The sequence below is a fragment of the Triturus cristatus genome, chromosome 5_2, assembly GCF_964204655.1.
Source record: "Triturus cristatus chromosome 5_2, aTriCri1.1, whole genome shotgun sequence".
NCBI lineage: Eukaryota > Metazoa > Chordata > Amphibia > Caudata > Salamandridae > Triturus > Triturus cristatus.
The window spans coordinates 413,537,180-413,555,570 of record NC_140588.1 but is presented as its reverse complement, the minus strand read 5'-3'; the positions used below and the strand labels follow the sequence as shown (position 1 = coordinate 413,555,570).

The following is an 18,391-nucleotide window of genomic DNA, read 5'->3' as shown; positions in this document are numbered from 1 at the left end:
TGGTGCCACCCGAACCCTCAGCCGAGTCGCACGACCGGCGAGGGGAGCCAGAAGAGCGATGTCGCCTCTTCGACTTCTTGCTGTGCTTCGACTTACCGGAGCGCGAAGATTTTGACCCCGACGAGCGGTGAAGACTGCGGCTCCGCGACCGGTCCCTCGACCTCCTCGTCGACCGGGACCTTGAGCGGCGCGGAGCCGACTGCCGGAACTCGAGGAGCTTGCGGGACCGCTCCCGCCTAGCCTTCGAAGTCAAGGCCCAGCAGTCGAGGCACGACTTGGCATCGTGGTCGGCCCCAAGGCAATAGAAACACCGGCGGTGGTGATCCGTGACCGACATCGGTCGGTGACAGGCATCACAAGCTTTGAAGCCAGGCATCCCTATCGGCACCAGAGTCGAGGTCGAATGAAAACGGAACCAAAAGAGTTAAGAAAAGGTTTAGTCAAAAAGTGACTAAAAGGGTATGCTCTTCCTGGATCGGTGCTTACTGGCGCGGAAAAAAGAAGAACTGACATCAGCGCGCGAGGGCGGCGTCTAAGTACTCAGACGACGTCATCCTGGCGATCACGACGCCGACGACGGATGCAGAGCCGCAGACGACGCCTAGCAACGCGCAAGGGTATTGCTGACGAAAAATCTTTCTGGATCCAGCCTGACGCCTGGGGATATTCTAAGGTGAGGAATCTAACTTACGTGTTTTTCAGATTTGTTTTGTTCTCTGCTGTGGAGGAGGCAGGGGTTCAGAAAAAGCTGCTCCTCAAAAGAAAGCTTCCTTTCACGAGGAAGAGTTTCCTGCACCTCTGGGGGTGGCTTTGCAAAAATCTTGCCTGTTTGCAGGTGAATAAAGAATTTTTATTGCAGATTGTCCAACGGTTCTTGAAGGTGCTGTAGAATGGGTTAGTCATGTTCATCAGAGTGGTTGAGGAATAAGTTGTCGCTGGTCGACTTGACACTGAAGTAAATTTCGACTTCGAGGTAGGTCTTGATGCAGAGTGCGGTTTTGACTTGGAAGAGCCCTTTGGCGCCAATGGATATGCTCATGCCAAAGAAGGCTGGGTCTTGACCGGCTGTTTCAGCACCAGGGGTGGAGTCGGATCCGAAGATTGGGACGGTGCTGGCCATGGCTGGGAGGAGTGGCGGACCAGAAGGCTGGGTTGTGAGCTTGACTCCCGACCCCCAGAGGGGCGATGTTTGACCTGTTGGCAGGGGTCGATGTGAACCAGTTTGTGGAACCGCACTCACAGTCGACATCTTCTGATGTTGGCCTGACTGTAGTTACTGGTCTTCGGTCTCAGAACCTGAAGGAAAATTTGTCTCCGGGCTGAAGGAAGTTGGTTGGCCGGCAGAAGCGACGAGGTCTGCTTCTTCTTCGATGTCCTCTCAGATGTCTGGTTATCATAATCTTGTTGCTTTGCCATCTTGCGTTGAGCAAGTCGACAATCACGGCAGCCTGAGCATCTTTTTGGACCAGGAAGCAGGGCAGGAGGTCCATTCGTGCTCCGGCAACAAGCAGAGGTTGCAGACCAGGTGATGATCTATCTATGGGTGCTTTCAATAACTCTGTGGACAGTACTGAAAGGTAGTCCTTTCCAACACAATTCTGTGCATTCTTGAGGACAAAGGCTGATGAGAAAGCATCGGAGTTGGGATGTCAATAAGACTCCAGATACGGAACAGACTAAATCATGACTGAGACAAAGCAATTGCGTAAAAAAAACACAAAAACAAAACAGGAGTGGAAGAACAGAAGGCCCGACAACAGCTCAGAGTCTAACCAGAGCTTTAGTAATACACGTCTAAATCAGACAGCAACGGGAAACAATTTAACAATGGAGCCTATGCGCATTACCAGTCACAGGAGGAGTCCCGACACCTTGTGACTCAAGAGACTTTTTAGGAGAAAAACAGGTCCAAGACCCAATACTAGATGGCAGGTGTATGTTGAGCATTTGTATCTATAGCTACACATGCCACAAACAGCACTTTTCCAAACCCACTGTTTGCAGGTCTCAGGTTTCAATGTCTCCAGCCCAAGAGAGTTCACACTGTAGTTACAGAAGTCAAGCACATCTTTTTACCAAGAGTGTCTATTTGCCTACTTTCTTTCTTTGGGTGTGGTCTGGGATATGAAGTCCTTTATGGCCTCAGAGGTCACTAGAGAATAGTTTCCCTCTGGAAAATAAAGGATCCAAATCAGGTGCTTTATAATCTTTGTTTCCTACCCTGCATTGAACACAAAGACCAGTGCAAATAACCTGTCCATTGTGGGTTCCAAGAGCCCTAGAACAAACAGAACTAAGCGGTGTTGTCTGCAGTTTTGATAGGAAGGTCTTAAACACGACCAAAGTCTTTAAAAGATGTGGGATAGTGTAAATACTTAATTTCAATGTAGCCCGATTAGGAACATTGTTGCTTCGCAATAATCTCTTTTACTGGTGAGATTGGAGAGTGGGTGGATGAACTGGCTGAATTCTGTACCTCAATCCATTGCTGGTGCTCTTAAACTAAGTTGCCACTATCAGTAAGAGAAACAAATGATGGACGGAATGCTGGACAATGCAAACATTCACCCCCAGTCACAAGGATCTTGGTTAAATCCATCATTCTTTTGCTCACCACACCACCCCAGTTTGGACACAGCCACATGCAAATCAGCCTTGACCCTGTTCCTTGTGGGAACAGTCCAGCCCGAACTGCCAAGCAAGGTCCTCCCTGGACCGGAAACAAGCATCCTGGGCCACTGTAAGTAAGGCACGACTCCCCTCTGACATTCCTCACAATGATCCTCCTTTCTAGGACAGTGTGCCTATACAAACTACTTTCTCAAGTACTCTTTCATGGGGAGTTCCCCTTAGAATTCACTAAATCCATTATCTTGGGGGTTTTGAGACTGCAATTACATGATTTTTGTATTTTATTCCTTGTCAGTCTACGTATAGGAAGCATCTCAGTGGCTCAGGATCTAAAACCTCTGGTGTGCAAGGTACCAGCAGTGCAGCCTCAGATGTGGATGCTATGTAGGTCAAGATTCAACCTCTGATGATAACTCCCTCATCCAAGTGTTCTACCGGTTCTCAAGATATCAAAATAGGTCTTTTACCCTAACCTCGAAATGCTGATGACGTGGACCCATATTTCAAGATGCATCTCAGTGGCAAAAAAAAAAAATCAATGTTTGCCAATATATCCTCTATACTGCAGTATTAGCCATAATGCTGAATGCTAATACATTTTAGCATGTGCTCCAATTAGTTTGCTGTATTACCATAAACAAAACTGGAGCTTACCATTAACAAGTAACAATGCTAATGCACTGCAAAATTAATCTAGATATTCCTAGTCAAGAAGCAACTGCTTTGTCTTTTCTGTTGTATGTTACGCCTCACTGATATGAAATCAAATAGCACTTATAGACAGAGGCCTTCTGTCCTCAGAAGACACAAGCTGCATTAGAAATGTGTTGTCACTTTGAAGATTCTCTAGTAATGTGATGGTAACAGCCCCAAATTGTTGTGAATGTGGTTAAAGTTTTGTGCACCATAAAAGCCTATATTTCACTGACCTGTCAATTATACAACAATCAGAATGTCATTGAAGTGGGTAATAGTGGTATGTCATTTTTAAATCTCTACTTCCAATAGTACTAGGGGCAATACAAAAACTGACTTAGTTTGTCCCCTTAAATTTGGTGTCAGAGATGCACCTAATGCTATTTCAAAGGCATGCACCAACCTTCCGCTCCTAGCATAAGTCCTTAGGCTGTGAGACAAATCAATTAACTATTATAATTGACTGAAAAGAAACTCCCTGATAACCTCTAATAAAGATTTAGAGATGGGTATAGAATGGAGATAGCCAAACAACAAATCACAGATGATGATGCATGCATTTTAAATAATGGCGATTATTGCATACTCCATCTGCTGCAACTCTCAGTAGCATACAGTAAACTACCAGGCTCATTTTTAACATCTTCGAAGATCATATGGAAATGGATGTAACAGACATCCTACTTGGAGAATCTAAACTAGCAAACACAAATAATCAATATCTTATATGAGTTTTTTTCTCTTTAACGGAGCACAACCTATGGATAGATTCTGTAGCCACATTCATCAATAAGTAGTTTGACTCCCTTGGCGATGTTCTCGGTCACTCCAACTTCTTATCACTCATTTGCGGTTAATAGTCAATTGCACCTGAAAGTTTCCTCTTTACATGACATCTCACCTTTGACTCACATTTTCTTGGGCCAGTGATGGTTTATCTTCCACTACCTGAAACTGAGTACCCTTAAAACAGAATTTCTTCTAATCCCCATCACTACGCCAGGACCTCATCTGTCTCAATACAGCCTATCAGAATCAGGACGGCAAGCTGTCATTCAGTGAAGAAATTATATCCCAGGGTTTCACCCAAAAAAGACTCCAAGGTCAATAGCCCACAACTCGTAAGTATCCAGCAGCACTGCAGATTCCTGCCTAAAATTAAATCCTACATACCTAAACCAGACTTCAAAACATTAGTACAGTTGCTCGGTCTTTTCTAGGCTTAACTATGAGAACACCTTACTTTCCAAGTTTCAGAGGAGTCACCTGAAAATCAAAGGTTGCTCTGTAGCAGATTATTATCAGGTGCTCAACACATCACCATGGCTCCTCTCACACTTTAGTGACTTCCGTTTGAATCTAGTAGTATTTTAAGTGGCCTCATTTGTACACAAAGCACTCCAATTACCAAAGCACTCCCATTCTGGTTCCCCCCAAATTAAAAATGGCAAAAACTCTTTGGAGATATTCAATCATTGTAAAGCTCAGATTGTATTCTTGCTGAAATGCCCCAATTCAAATGCAGCAAACACTTTCCAAAGCTTTCACAAGGAATAACAGAAAACCTGGAACTCAATCCTTCCATGATCCAAACAAACCCCTGATCTGAATCTTTAAAAACACACCAGGAATAACTCTAGTTTCGGGGGCACTGAAAGGGAATTAACATGAGGCTCCTCCTCTACTACTTTGTCAGCTCATGGAAATAAGCTGTTTGTTTCCTATTCTTATAAAAATCTATATACAACCAAGGTAATAAGAGAAAGATGGGTAGAAGAAAGAAAAGAGAGGAGTTAGAGAATAGAGAAAGTATGTCTATGTATGTTTGTTTACCCTTTTTATCCCTGCAACTGGTTCTTTTCTCACAACTGATATTGTTGTAAGCTTGTTGTAACCCAGAAACAAAGTACATTCTTTTTTGCCCCTTGGGTACTATATAAAACTGCTCATAAATAAAAAGTATTTACTTAGCATTAGAAGTGCTGATTATAGAAACAAAATGTTAGATGGGCATTTTTATGAAATGTAAATGATATGAAAGCTAGTATTAAGATGATAGTCATCCTATGGGCTTCTATTAGTAAGACAATTATTAATCAAATTCTAGAAAATTTGGGAAAACTTGAAATATAGCACTGTCCATGGCACAGTAACATTTTATATCATGGCTTCTCAACTGTATCATACAGAATGTAACAATTTCACTCTTACCATTGGAATGCAAAGCTTGCTCAAAGGGTTGCCATCTAGAAGGTAGGATCCATTAAAGGTCACATACTCATCATAATATTGAGGTGCTTGGGGAATTACACTGCACAACATTTTACGTCTTTCTTCTATTTTTTTCCGTATATGCAAGTATTCAAAGTAAGGATTTGCCCTCTCTGATTGATATGGCTGAATGTCATCCAATTTGAGGGAATCAACAACGGCAGCCAAGGACTGCTGCGTTTTCTCTTTAGCTTGCAGAATAGAAGGATTTACATGCCCAGGCTGAGGAACACGTGGCATCTTTCTCTTGCGAGGATGATGAACTTGAGGATCATCTTCTTCCGTTAATCGTATCCTTGCTTTTATGCATGCAGGTGATTCATGGGTTTCTTTATAAGACGTTTGTGAACAGCCAATGAGGATTTGCTTATTTAGGCTTGCCAGAAGATTTGCTCTATTTCTAGTAATTCTTTGAGGCATTTCTTGCTGGCCTAATTTGTCGGCATTTTCATCTGTCTCCAATTTAACTGTTTGGTGGTACTTTCGCATTTCTTCTTGAACCATTTGGTGTAAATGATTTCCCAAATGTGATAAGATGTAATGGGGCTCTGCACTTGTTCTCACACAATCTTCTTTGTTTTCCATACTAAAACTGTGCCTATTTACAGGAGGATCCATACTTTGCTTTGACGTTACTTCTGTAGCAGTTACTTGTTGCTTATTTATGTCATGTCTGTTTTCAACTAACTGGTTTGTCAGTGTAGACTTCGCGGTTGGTCCTTTTTCAGTTTTGATATCCTGAGTTTCAGATGTTTTCCTCTCAATGTTCTCATTTTCGTCAGTCTCTAGGTCATGCTTTCCAATTGTTTCATGGGTGTCTTTTAGTTGCAAATGGACATCACTTTGCTCATTGTCTTTGTCTAAAGAAAACAAAGTTGTAAGCTTATCACAACCATGTGAAACACTTTGAAGAATACTTTCAGAATGCAGAAAAGAAAGATTGCTACTGTTTTTCTTTTCAGTTTCAGAAGAAATGCACTCTTTAGCCATATCATTTTCTGGTGTTGAAGGAACGCTCATATTGTGATCATCACGATGTTGGGTTTGTACTAGGTTTGCCTCTTTACTACAACTTCCAAGGAGTGGTATATTTTTAGATGCACATGGTGAATCTTCAAGTGCATGAGTATGTGAGGGACAGGGTAACAACTGAGATACCGCACAAGAGGAGTCTTGTGTCTGTGTGCTTTCTTTAAATTCAATTTGCTGGACTAAACTTTCAGTAGTAGTTTGCTCTTTAACAATTTTGTGTACAGGACTGTGAACTACCTTAACATCTTCCTCTCTACAGCCTGAAAAGCTGTGCTCATTGTTAGTTAAAGAATTCATTCTATCAGAAGCTTTATCTACATGTTTATTTTGATGAATTAGACTATTCTGACTAAATGATTCTGGGTTGCCTTCTATATGGGTAAATTGTGCAATGATATTAGACGTGTTCATGCCATTTGTGCCACTTTTGCTCAGTGCTATTAGAGACCTATTTAAAGATGGTGAAAATGTGTTACTGGCATTTAAACTATTACCAGGAAAATCCCTCTCCGACATATCTGAGAAAGAGGTTTCTGACCTGGGGGAAGCACAAAATTGCATTGGCACTGATAGCAAGTTGGTTTGATTTCTTTCTTGCAAGCAGTCTTCGGTTAATGATTTAAGGGGCTTACTATGTTCTGAAATGGCAGCCGGTATGCTGCATCTTCTTATATCTATTACTGGTTTAATCTCACTCGTAAGTTTAACATCATCAATTGAGGTGGATCTAAAATAGGCAGGTAGTGTTCTATTTGAAAAAATAGACTTGGAGCGGTCAGGCAAATCGCCTGTACAGTCAGACTCTTTGTCATGCAAAGCAGGTGATTTGGCACAAGGCAAAAAAGGAGACTGTGTAAATGACATTTGGGAATCAGAACCTTCCATTGCAAAATCTGAGTCATATTCAATTAATGGCCTAGGGGTTGTTACTGTTGTGTGGCAGGAGTCTTCTGAGCTAGCAACTGAAATCATAGACACTGATCTGGACGTCAAGCCAGTCTTCTCACTCTCTGACCTTGGAGACCTAGTCAGGCTGTTGTCAAAAGCCAATAATAACCTTCCAGAATTTGCTAGATTTTTTATGTCAACAGACAAAGATCTGCAACTAGTAGCCTCCTTGCCCGGTTTCTCCTTCCCATCTGATGTTTCAGAGCTTTTTGACCGAATTAACTCTTTGCTTTTGGAATCATTTTGGAACTGTTTTTGTTTATCTTTGTCTTTTGCTTTATTAAGTTCTAGACCAGACTGGTGCCTCAACCTTTCCTTTTCTTTTTGCTTTATCTTCTCTTTGTGTTTCTTATGCCACTGCTCTATTTCTAGATCTTTAAGGCTCAACATTCTTTCAAAACTGGTCTGCATTAAATCATCATTAACTAGTCTTTTTTCCTTGGGTCGAGAGTCTTTTGGAGAAGGGGTTGTCTTAGTCTTTGATTTATCAGCTTCAGTTTCAGTACATTTAAACTTGTGAATATTTGACTGCATTTTATCTTTGTATTTATCTCTTTCTTTGTATCGGTCGATATCTTTTCTGTCTTTCTCTTTGCCTTCGGGAATTTTTAACGGCTCATCTTTTGATTTTTCTTTCACGCATAAATGTTTTTCATGCAGACCTTTCCCACTTTCAACAATAGAAAGCCTCCTCTCTTCCTGAGTATGCTTTATGTTTGCAGACGGTAAACTATCTTTATCTTTAGATTTTTCTTTTTTCTTTTTATCAAATTCCTTTTCTTTATCTTTACTTTTATTTTTATCAGATTTAAACATTTCACAATCTTTTTGCGGAAGTTTCACCTTTTTGTCAAAAAAATGCTTATCCTTGCTTTCAACAATATGTCGATCTTTGTCACCCTTTTCCCTGTGTTTTTTATAAAGTTTCTCTTTGTTTCGTTCTCGGTCATCAATCCTTTTAATACTTGAAATATTTTTGTTTTTCTCGCTTTCTTTATGGGTTTTTTCAGTTGGCTGGGCAAATATCTTTTCTTTTACCTTTTCATTATGCTCATACTCTGATTTATCTCGTTCCTGTTTGTTTTCATGTTTTACTCTTTTTTCTTTTTCTGTACTTTTCCTATCTAATTTCTGAATATCTTTATCTGTGGGTGGGGATTTTTTGTCAGCTTTTTCTTTATTTTCCTTAATGGATTTCTCTTGTTTTTCGCATTCAGTTTCTTTTTTTAGTACAGGCATGTCTGTGGTGTCTTCTTTTGAACCTGCACTTGAGGAGAGGGAATTGGATTCCTTATCTGTGCAGATATTTTCCCTTGCTCCTTTGAACTCTTTTACTTTTTCATCTTTTAAGAACTTTTCATGATCCTTTTTTGTTTTATCTTTTTCCCTCTCCTCTTTTGTAGATTTTTCTTTCGGAATATTTGACTTATCTTCTGTTGCTGGTGCTGTTTCCAAAGTAGCTTTTTTTTCTAATGCAAAGCTATCTAATTCTGTATTTAATAACTCATCTTCAATTTCATCACTTTTGAAAAAGTTCTCTTTCCAAAATTCTCTATCAAACTCTATACTTCTCTGTATATTTTTCATAGTGCTTTTTGCATTATCTCTCACATCATGATCTTTTTTATGCTTATCTCTTTCCTTGTGTTTCAGTTTATGCTTTTTAAATACTTTCCCTTCTTTATCCATCCTCTTAAGTAAAGAATCTGAATGATCAAAAATGGAACTGTTCTCCTCCTCTTTGATTTTTGGACCAAGCCTTTCATCAGATTCAAAAACAAAATCTTTAGCAGCTTTATTTTTATCTTTGTGTTTACAAGGTTTGCTATTTGACGTTTCCAGTGTGTATTCGGAGTCCATGCAGTGTTCATATCGAACTCGCTCCATTTGTAATGTCCCATCCGAGCATTCAGGTGATAAACATGATTTTGTGTTTTCTTGCTTTAATGGCGTAGGCTGCTTTTCACTTAATCCATGTGGCTGTTTTGGAGATTTAGTATGAAACAAGTGTAAGGAAGTATCATCTTTTGGACCTAATGATTTCCTGAAAATGTCCTCATCTCTTGTTTTGTCAAATGATTCTAATGCTGAGCTGATAACAATGCTGGCTGTCCTAGTCTTTTCCTTTCCTTCTTTTTCTTGCTTCAGGTCTTGATTTTCTTTATTTTTGCTTAAATTTTTCAATTTTCTTTTAACTTTGCCCTTTTGTTTCTCGTCAAATGCAATGCTATATTCTTTTTTAGTTCGTATGTCACAAGAATTTGAGCCTTCAGTGATGGAGCATGGATGTGAAAGAACCTTTTTATCTTGAAAAATGTCATCATCTGAACTTTCTGAACTTGAAAACAGTACTCTGGAGGGCTTCTGCTTTCTGCTTTTGAAAAACAAAGGGAAACCTTTTTTCTCAGGCTTTACAAAAAAGCGATTTACTCCAGTTTCCGAGCTCTTCTTTTTCCTGATGCCCTTTCGCCCTTCATTTTTATCATTCACTAGCTTATTTATACCGCATTTCTCATCTTGATACTCGTATTCATCATCATCTTTGAATTCATATTCATCAAGAGTGGATGACCTTGACACTCTACTTGGTGTCATGGGCTTACTTTCATTCACTAGAGATTCTTTATCCACATCAGAATCTACATTTTCATCTATGCTTGAAAGGTTGACAGATTGAGGCTCTTCAAAGTCTGAAATGAGAAATCAAACCATCAGTAACAAAGAAGGATTCGTTTTTTAAATTGTTTTTATTAGCAAAAATAAACAATAAGGATAGCAGACTGGATATAGCGCATAGTTTACATGCAGCATTATTGATTATATCGTGTTATTTTGCACTCTTACAATGTGACATAGAGATCGTACTTCATTGATACAACATATTGTTCCACAGACATGTCATTGGACTCAAGCCTACAGAGTGCTCGTCCTGGTCTCTCCCCTAGCTTCCACTCTTGAATCTGCTAAAATTCATGTGTTCAGTGAGTGATTGTTTTGTGGCACCATCTCTGTGTGCTGCGTCTCTTGGGCGTTCGCTATGGTTGGATCTGGTGTTAAATTTCTCGTTAAGTATGTCCGGTAGCTCTCCCATATGCTTTTAGGTTGGCTGCATAGTTGAAGCAAATTGTTATGTACCTTCCGACTGGGTATTACAGTATGTCATGTCCCTGTGCCATAGCTCAATTGTGGGTGCTGGGCCTTTGGCCCATCTCATTGCTACACAACGCTTAGCTAACAGTAGCCCCATTGTTATCAATTTGCGGTGCGGTTCCCCTACCTCCTTTGTGTATCCAAGTAGGTCTATAAATGGATCTATCTCTAGTGTAATCCCCGTAATCTGCTCTAATTCTCAGAAGATAGCCTCCCAAAAGGCAGAGAACTCAGGAAAATGCCAGGCAACATGTGTCAAGTTAGTTGCTGGGGCTGCACATTTGTGGCTCTCCGCCGTGCAAAGGAGTCCATATCTGTATAGTCTCTCTGGAGTGTAATAAATCTTATTAAGATACTTAAACTGTATTAGCCTGTGTCGGCCATTTTGCGACACACCTGTAATCATTTCACAACACTATTTACAACTCTGGTCATCGATGTTTCTGCCTAGCTCTCGTTGCCATTCTTGTCTATCTTTGGTCATCAGCAGTCTGCGGGCTTCCTGTGCAGAGGCATAGAGTTTAGTGACAAGCTTAAATGGCTCACTGTCTTTTAAGGTGGCGCTCAGTGTGGGCATGTCCAAGGGTTCTAGCATATATTCTCCCAAAGTTGCCAGCAATGCCTGTCTGAGGCTACGGAAGTGGAAGAGCATCATACTCGTTGGGGCCTCCAAATCAGTCACTATCATCTCCCAGCTTTTCACTGTACCCTCCTTGAATAGGTCCCCCGTTGTTATGGCTTTCACTGTCTTTAAGGCAGCTGCTGTCTCGCGCTCCTGTCTGAATTCAAACCACGAGCACCAGTCTATTGGCGTCAAAGGGGAGTATGGAAGTGATCCGCCTGCCTTTCTAGTAAACTCCACCGGGCAAACACGTTGTTTTTAGAGTGTCAAGGCAACCATATAGTCTCTTTGGTGGGTTGAACAGCCTTTGGGGCAGTGCTTTAGGTGCGGCGGCAGTTCCCGCTATTTAGAGATGTGGTAACTCAGGGGGTCCGTGTATCCAGTAGTGTGCAAAGGAGCCCTGTGCAGCACTATAATACGTTTCAAGAACCGGAGCACCCAGCCTTACCATATCATATGGCAACGTGAGAATCTCCCATTTTGCCCGCAGCTGTTTCCCGGCCCATGCTAGCTTAATTAAGTTGGAGCGTAATGTGAAAAAAGCTTTCGTCAGCAGAAATGGAATGTTCTGAAACAGGAATAAAAATCTCAGTAAGACAACCATTTTCATGATGGCTATGCGCCCTGCTAAGGATAGTGGGAGCTTTATCCACCAACCTATGTCTTTTTCTAATGCGTGCATTGCTTTCCTGTAGTTGTCTCTGACTGTATCTTACCGAATCCGTGGACCAATTTAGGGGATATCCTTGTGGGGCCAGTTGTATCGCTGAGGTAAGAAGTAAGAGGGAATACTATGAATTTCCCCAATTAACGCAGAGTCCAGATAGGGTTCTGTACCGCTCCACCTCTTGGAGCACTAGGGCAAGTTTTGTCTCCAGATTTCGAATGTATATTAGTGTATCATCCGCATAGGCAGGTATAATGAGATTATATCTAGGGAATCAAATTCTTCTATGGCCATGATATTCTCGTATAGCACTTGCCAGTGGTTCGGCCGTCAGGACGTACAACAACAGTGACAGGGGGCATCCCTGCCTAGTGCCTCTTGTTATTTGTAGCTGCGTTGATGCTGCGTTCCCAACGCGTACTCTTGCCATGGGGCTGTTAAACATCTATTAGAGTTAGAAAAATATCACCTACCCCGATGCAGCACAGTATGGCCCGCATAAAGACCCATTCTACCAAATTAAAGGCCTTTTTGGCATCCAGAAAGACTGCCGCCGCCTTCACCTCCGGGTTGATCTGCTGTACTGTGGCAAAAAGAGTGCAGAGGTTGGTAGTAATGCTTCGACCAGGTAAAAACCCAGACTGTTTCGGTCTTATTATTCCAGGTAGTATAGGAGATAGTCTGTTGGCCACAATCTTGGCGTATAATTTGGTATCCACATTTAGAAGGGACAGTGGCGTATATGAAGCACACTCCTTGGGGTCTTTGCCTAGCTTTAGTATAGTTACAATCATTGCTTTTCGCATAGTGGGGGGCATGATTCCAGCTGTTACCATTTCCTCAAAGAGATTGATCAGGTGTGGTGTAAGGAGATCTTGAAAAGCCTTGTAGAAGGCAACTGTAAGGCCATCTGGCCCCGGGGATTAACCAATTGCATCCCTGCTAATGCCCGCTTTTTAATAGGGCCATCAGACGCTCTCGATGCTAGTTAGTGAGCCAGGTCATGGCGATGTATTCTAAATAGTCTGTTGTTGCCTCCTTATTCGGGGTGATTTTGGTTGTGTAAAGATTAGAGTAATATTGGTGAAATCTCCCTGCTATACTATCCTCATCATACACCATCTTGCCTTGCTCATCTTTCACTGCTATAGCACCCCCCAGGTCTTGTCTACAGTGCATGAGTGTTGCTAAGGTAGCCTCCGGTCTCTCGCCTTCCCCATAGATGCGCGCTGTGGCGTACTTCCCCATGTGCTGCACTTCGCTATCAGCTGTCTCCTGAAAGTCAGTGATCCTGGCCTTGAGTTCGCCTAACACCAGCTAGTCATCTGTATCTTTGTGCCTAATTTCCAGGGCTGCTATCTCCTTTTCAAGTGAACGGAGTCTACTCCTAATAAATAGGAGGACTCCAGAATGTTTAGCCATCACTATACCTCTGATGTAGACCATAAACATCGCCCACAGTGGTAAAGCGGTCTACTCATCCTATATTATGTGCAAATAATTCTTTGGTTGCGGTCGCTAGCTCAGATCTAAACACTTGGTCTTGTAGTCAATATATGGGGGGAAATCTCCATGTGAACGGAGTTGCTCTCAGCCCTCTAAGTTCAAGGTCAAGCACCATCGGCGAATGGTCTGAGTAGGTGTGTGGAAGTGGTTCGCATTTCTTAACTTGTGATGTTAAATTTCTAGATACTACCCAGTAGTTAATGTTGGTGTGTATGTTGTGCGCTGCTGAGTTATGCATGTATCCATTGCTCTTATGGTTCCGTTGCCTCCAGATATCTACAAGGTCCAGTGTGTCTAACATATCCCAATTGCTCAGGCCACAGCAGCTGGTCGTCTGGGAGACCCTTTTGAGCGATCTAACAGTGGGTCTAAAATGCAGTTAAAGTCCCCTCCCAGATCTAGGGTAGAGTGCTCCAGCCCGACAAGCGCTTCCCCGGTGCCTCGTAAAAATGCGGGTCATCGAAATTTGGGCCATATACTCCTACCAAAACCACCTACACATGTCACTTTGCTGCATCGTGCTATGACAAATCTGCCCCCTGGTCTGAGGCCATCTCCGGCAGCCGTATTTTGGATCTATTGTCTACCCAGATCAACACTCCCGTGCATGGGACGTGAATCCTGCAGTGCACCACTGGCCTCTCAGCCGCTGTGTGGATAGTGTGTTACTGTTGTCTGCCAGGTGTGTCTCAGGTAGAATTGCTACCTGTACTGAGTGCCTCTTGAAGTACCCAATTACTTTGTGCACTTTGCGCTGACTTTTGGGTCCCCTGATGTTCCATGTGAGGAATCCTATCTGTTTACTATGTTGTTGGGTCTCTATGTCATGTCCCATAATGCATTATGTAATATCTTTTAACATGAGTGCAAGTCACACAACTCAGCAATGGATTCATGCTTTTTCATTAACATTAACCAAAGAAATTCACCGTTATGCATCCCTCCCACGCCATTATAAAAAAATAAAAAAACCTGCTTGGCTGAACTTTGCCGCCCCCCACCCCCCTCCCAAACCTGCAAGTCCATATTGAAACTTACAACAACCCCAACTTGGTATTTTTGCTGAACACTTAGAGGTGGATGTCGCCCGGCCCCAGGCTCCTAACTGGGCATTCTCGAATATTGGCATCAACACTTGTACAGTTAATATTCATATGTTCAAATCTCTAGAGGCTCCCAAATCAGAACACAGCTATAGGCCCACTCTCACATGAAGGGCATTTAGTGAACAAGAGTCTCAGTTCAGTGTCCCAGGGGCTCATCTCCTCCACAACCTCCCCCAGATATCGAATTGGGAACGATCTTACCATGAATCTGGCGCTTTTTTGTAAGTCCTTCTCATGGGTGGTGCTGAGTCATATCCGGCAAACTGTTCTCCAGACACTTTCATCAGGTCTAGATAGTCTCTGGCTGAAGACCACGCTACAGCTTATGTAGAGGGCTCGCTGTTTCCATGCACTTAGTGAATCACTGTTACTCCATATCCTGGTGTGCTTCTTCTGCAGTAGCTCGGAGTCTCGGGGGTTTTGTTGCTTTCCTGCTTTTCCTCGTTGCTTGATAAAATGCGCCACTTTTTGGGTCTGTGAAATAATGGCGGGGTATAACATGCTATATTCCAGCTGAAGATCTCGTAGCTGTCTCTAGGCTGTTTGAAAGAGGTGTCAGGCATCCTGGACTTGCTGCTTAAAGTCCGGGTATAGGGAGATTTCTGTGCCTTTGTATTGGAGAGATTTTAATTCACGCGCCCTACAGAGTGCTGCATCTCAGGCCCTGTAGTTCAACAGGCGTGCAAAGATTATCCCCTGGTATCGGGCGCGGCGCCATGGAACAATGCTCTCGCTCCACTATGAAAATTGCAGAGAAAGTGTCTCTACATAGCACAGTGCAGAGTAGGGTTTAAATTAATTTCTCCATATTGTCTATGTCGGTGTTCTCCACCACTCCTACGATTTGAATGTTGTTTCTCCTGGATTCCAAGTCTTCTGTTTTAAGCTGTAGTGCTCTGATGTGTTTGTCTGCTCTCAGTACTTTCCATATCAGCCTGCACTGTATCTTCCACTGTGGAGACCCTTTGCTCCACCGTGTCTAGTCTTTCAGTATGCTGGTCTATTCGTTCCGTCATCCTGTCCATATGAAATGTTAGCACGTCTATCTTGCCATTTATTTTGGTTAAGCTTCTTTGCATAGCTGAGAGTATTTGCTCAGGTCTGGGTCTGCGGCGTCTCCACTGTCTCAGGCTCCGAATACGCTTAATGCGCCCTCTGGTCCCGCTGTTTGGGGGGCTTACGGGCTCCGAATTGTAGTTTGGTTTGCAGCTTGTCTGTTTTACCCATGATTATCAAGGCAGGTAGGTCCTCTTATGTAGGACATGTCCACTTTGCTGGGTATGGGAGGGGGTCGTGCACGTAGCCGAGTCCAGGCCAGAATCAACTGAGGTCACGGCCTGCAGGTATCTACAGTCGTCAATCTACCTGCTTCCAGGACCCGTCGCCGGTCTTAACTCTCTTGGGTTCTTCAACAGCAATGTGCGGAATATACGCTCAGACATGGGGCCCCCCCACTGCAAAACCGAGACACAGCCAACAACTCCTGCTGTGAACGATCTCTCTGCCTCAGCAGTTCCGAGCAGATAGGGTTAGTGTAGGCCAGCGCCATGCAGACAGTTGCAACTCTGTGGCGTTGTGGGCAAAATTCCCTCTGTATTCCCTGCCAGTGGCTAAAGCGCTACAACTCCATGCCAGGGCTGAGACTCAGCCAATGCATGCTCGAAGGTCGCTGCGTAGGGTTGGCTGGCAGAGGCCTTCACCCACAGGGTGTGAATGTCACAACCCCCAAGGGGAGTTTTCTGAATGCTGCTTCTATTTGGGCCCTCTGGTGCAACACCTGTCTCGCTTAGCCTCATCCGCTTCCTTCAGTTATGCTCACTCTCACTGCCTCGCCCGGAGTCCGCTTCGGAGGCCTTGTCCCTCCCGAGGAAGTAAAAGAGCCACCTCCAGCCTGCCCGCAGTGTCTCCCGCTTCACGCCAGCTCCATCTTCGGGGACCGGGCCAGTCTCCTATCTTGTATGCCGCAGCTCACCTCTGTTCCGTGCAGTGATCACAAGCTGGCTAGCGGCAGGCCCACAGCGCAAAAGGTGTCCCCAGAAGGGCGAGCAGGCCCAGCCCTACCTCTGCCCACAGCTGGATCGGAGGATGCTCAAGGGGGCGAGGCGCGGGTCCAATGAGGCCCGCCGTCCACCCTTGGGGGTCATTTGCGGAATCGGCAGTCTTTGCAGTCCACTTCGATGTGCTGCAACATGACCTGCCTAAACCCTGCTGCTGGCCTCTGCTAGAGAGAGTTCCTGATCCGCATGAGGTGCCCCCCAGTTTCTGGAACATCGGCTGGCATTAGAGTGTACTCCTGAAGAAATACGGATATATGGGCTCCTTGGGACTGCTAACGGGCCAGTTTCCACCAAGACTATGCTGCCAGTGACAAGCGCAAACACGGTGCGACCCGCTCTTTTTATCAACAGTGACTACGAGGAACGCGAGACCCGCACTGCGAACTATAGCAATGACAGCCTGCAACAACAGTAAGGTACAGCGTCGACCAACCGCAATGCCCGAACAGCTGTGGTTGCTCCAGGGGTTTCAGGATGGCATCCTGACACTCACATACATGATAGTCATTGGACATCAGGTGTCTTCTGCTCTCCGGTAAGACAGCATTTCATTCAGCTATCTTGTAACGATCGTCTCAGCCACCCCCTTTCTGTCTCTACATCACAGTGCACTGCACCAAATATGGTTCAAATACTTAAGCCACATTGTCTCTTGGCTGATCTCTTGGCATCATTTGGTATCCTTCTCACTATGTGAGTTTGTATAGTAAAAATCGGGAAGCCCGTTCTTTCTTTTAACGCACTTCTGAAGATCTTAGCTAAATTCTTCCTTGAGGAATCAAATTCTTATATTTTCCCTTCTTGACCCATTTTCCAGGTCTTCAAACTTGCTGATTAGGAGTTTTGTTTACATACTGAGGTTTATTTTGGTCTTTAAGCTTGCTCATTTTCAGTAGATTCTTCGCAGCTTCAAGATGATGATCCATACATTGTATGCCTCTCTTCATGTTGGTTGCTTAGGATCTTGTCTTAGTGTGCCCAAATTGCCAGTAAAGGACGGTTTTAACTCTAATTCCATCAAGCATAATTTAAAGCCATTTTTAGTAAGGAATATCAGTTATTTTGCAGGAGTTTACATAGGGAGTCATTACATCATGGTCATTATATCAGGAGTACCTTTACATCATGGTTATTAAAGAACAAGTTACTTACCTACGGTAACGATACATCTGTAAGAAACATTAGTAGCGATAGATTCCTTACCTTAGAATTACCCCCAGGCGTCAGACTGGATCCGGAAAGTTTTCGTCAGCAGTACCCCTGCAAGTTAGAAGGTGGCGTCGTGCAGCTCTGCGTCCGTCGTTGGCTTCGTGGTCTTAGCTACTTAGACGCTGCCCTTGCGCGCTGACGTCAGTTCTGTACATGACTTTCGGCGCCAGGAACGCAGAGCCATGCAAGATACTGACCACTGGTGCCTTGAAAATGGGGCCCTGAAAGGGAAGACCATAACCCTAGAAATCAGTTTGCAGAACGAGGAGGATGGGTGGGGCGGTAAGGAATCTATCACTACTAATGTTTCTTACAGATATATCGTTACCGAAGGTAAGTAACTTGTTCATCTGAAAGCAACACATAGTGATAGATTCCTTACCTTAGAATAGATACCCCAGAAATACCAACCCCGGCGGTGGATCTGCGAACCAAGATCACACCAGGAAGTCTCGGAGAACAGACCTTTCTTGGCACCAACGTAGCCAACAAAGAG

The 18,391-nt window shown here is 43.5% G+C and overlaps 1 protein-coding gene across 2 annotated transcripts in view; it reads right to left on the bottom strand.

Moving 5' to 3' along the window:
• Window positions 1-18,391, bottom strand: part of ANKRD12 (ankyrin repeat domain 12) — a 436,051-nt gene that overhangs the window by 105,416 nt on the left and 312,244 nt on the right. For both annotated transcript variants that reach the window (XM_085607326.1, XM_085607327.1), the window contains one exon: window positions 5,539-10,268. In XM_085607326.1, the coding sequence (XP_085463452.1) occupies window positions 5,539-10,268 (4,730 nt within the window). The remainder of the gene's footprint in view (window positions 1-5,538; window positions 10,269-18,391) is intronic.